The sequence below is a fragment of the Mastomys coucha genome, unplaced genomic scaffold, assembly GCF_008632895.1.
Source record: "Mastomys coucha isolate ucsf_1 unplaced genomic scaffold, UCSF_Mcou_1 pScaffold14, whole genome shotgun sequence".
Taxonomy (NCBI): Eukaryota; Metazoa; Chordata; class Mammalia; order Rodentia; family Muridae; genus Mastomys; species Mastomys coucha.
The window spans coordinates 118,549,694-118,551,747 of NW_022196896.1; the positions used below are offsets into that span (position 1 = coordinate 118,549,694).

At 49.2% G+C, this 2,054-nt stretch overlaps 1 protein-coding gene across 3 annotated transcripts in view; it reads right to left on the reverse strand.

Moving 5' to 3' along the window:
- Positions 1 to 2,054, reverse strand: part of Ankmy1 (ankyrin repeat and MYND domain containing 1) — a 48,543-nt gene that overhangs the window by 1,479 nt on the left and 45,010 nt on the right. For all 3 annotated transcript variants that reach the window (XM_031368455.1, XM_031368454.1, XM_031368453.1), the window contains one exon: positions 35 to 351. In XM_031368455.1, coding sequence (XP_031224315.1) covers positions 35 to 351 — 317 coding nt within the window. The remainder of the gene's footprint in view (positions 1 to 34; positions 352 to 2,054) is intronic.

A 2,054-nucleotide genomic window follows, 5' to 3' on the forward strand; every position in this document is an offset into this window, starting at 1 on the left:
CCACATTCTTTTTGAGCTGGACACTCATAGACACCTGGTTCTTCTGCTCCACATTCTTTTTGAGCTGGTCACTCTTAGACACCTGGTTATTCTGCTCCATATTCTTTTTGAGCTGGTCACTCATAGACACCTGGTTATTCTGCTCCATATTCTTTTTGAGCTGGTCACTCATAAACACCTGGTTATCCTGCTCCATATTCTTTTTGAGCTGGTCACTCATAAACACCTGGTTATTCTGTTCCACATTCTTTTTGAGCTGGTCACTCATAGACACCTGGTTCTTCTGCTCCTCATACTTTTCAGGCTGGACTCTCATGAACACCTGAGACATTTGGAACTGGAGAGTCCTCCCTGCCAGGAAAAGGAGAATACGTAAGACAAATGTCCAACATAGCAGCCAGGTGCAGGACAGGACTAGCTCAATGGCTTCCACAGCCTTGCCCTTTGAGTGCCGGGCAAATGCCCTTTTCTCCTCTAAGCCCTGTCGCAGTGCTCCCCAAGACACTACTTAGGGAGGAGTCCCATCTCTTGTCATCACCAGCTCTCAGTCTTCCCTAGGCAGACTCAGGAAGGTACAGGCATCCTGGACAGCCTAGTGGCAGCAGACAGCTCCCCGGTGAGCATCCCACCACAGCTGCAGGCAATCTTGCAGGCTGCTGTGGTGCTTTGAAACCCCACACATGCGCTCACCCAAACTCATCCATTCACATGTACATTTCAAGCCAGCAGAGGAGTATGGTTGGAGAGCCAGCAAGGTGACATTGGGTGGGTTGTAGGGTACTAGGAATCCTAGCTGCAGAGCTTGCAAGAGGCTTGACTTGAGACCCCATGTCTGCCTGGTGAGGAATGGGGGCAGCCATTGCCCAGCAGGCTCTCCCTCTGTGCAAGAATTCCTTCCAGATGAAGACAGCCCCATGTATACATAGCTAAGATGAATACACAAATGAATTGTCCCAGAGTGTAATCCTTCAGTGACTAAAGACATCCCTTTTATACATCTCAAAAGGATGAGTGGGAGCACGCATTTCCAGGACAGGCCTATTTCTAAGCTCAATCTGAAAAAGCCCTGCAGTGAGCCAGCCAAAAGTGTGTAAGCTCACAAAACACAAAGCATCGTCTGTGCAGCCACCCTGTGCCATGAGGTCTTATGGAGTATGGATTTGAACAGGTTACAGGAGCACAGTAGACTGCTGACATGTCGCTTTCTGCACAAACATGAAAATAGGGGTTTGTGACTGTTTCCCAGTCAACAGAACCTATAGGAGATTTCAGATGGACTAAACCTGGGGGGCAGGGTTGTCACTAAGAGCCTGCAGTAAATGGGCAGTTCTGTGTGCCAGATGCAAGTCCACACGTGGTGGAAGCTAGGACTGAGGCCCCAAGGGACTGACTACTGTGGGGCAACAAGGTTCTGCTTCTTAGGAGAGACCAGGGACCCTTCTGCTGCTTCCCGGGGCCACCTACAAAAGGTCAGTGGCCGGTGACAGTGTACAATGAGCAAATGTAAAAGGCTTGGGTCACCCACTGAGAAGCTGTGAGATCCCCTTGGGAAAGAGAAGTCAAAAGTCTCTGGAGAGGTAAGCTGAGATTTGTAAATCACAACGCGGCAAAACGGTTTGCCACCAGATCCAGTACCCTGGGAACCAGATCACAGGCAAACCCAAATGGTCTGGAGGTGTTATCAGAGAGAAATGGGGGGGGGGGGGAGCTAGAAGCTGTGTGGTTTGGACAACCCTTTGTGGATAACCCAAAACAAAAGGATTAGACAAGCCCCAGAAGAAGAGGAGGTGACTCAGAGAGTCACAAAGGCACAATAGCCCAAAACTATCCAAAACCTCGGTGTGGGTACATTATCTGGTGCTGTAAAGCTAAAAGCATTCCAAGCAAGATCAACCTGAGGGTGAATGCCTGAAAGAGCCAGACTAAAAGGCAGAGATAAGGAATTGGAAAAGCAATGGAAGATCTATCACATACAAGGGAGTGTGAGTGTGTGTGTGTGTGTGAGTGTGTGTGTGTGTGTGTGAGTGTGTGTGTGTGTGAGTGTGTGTGTGTGT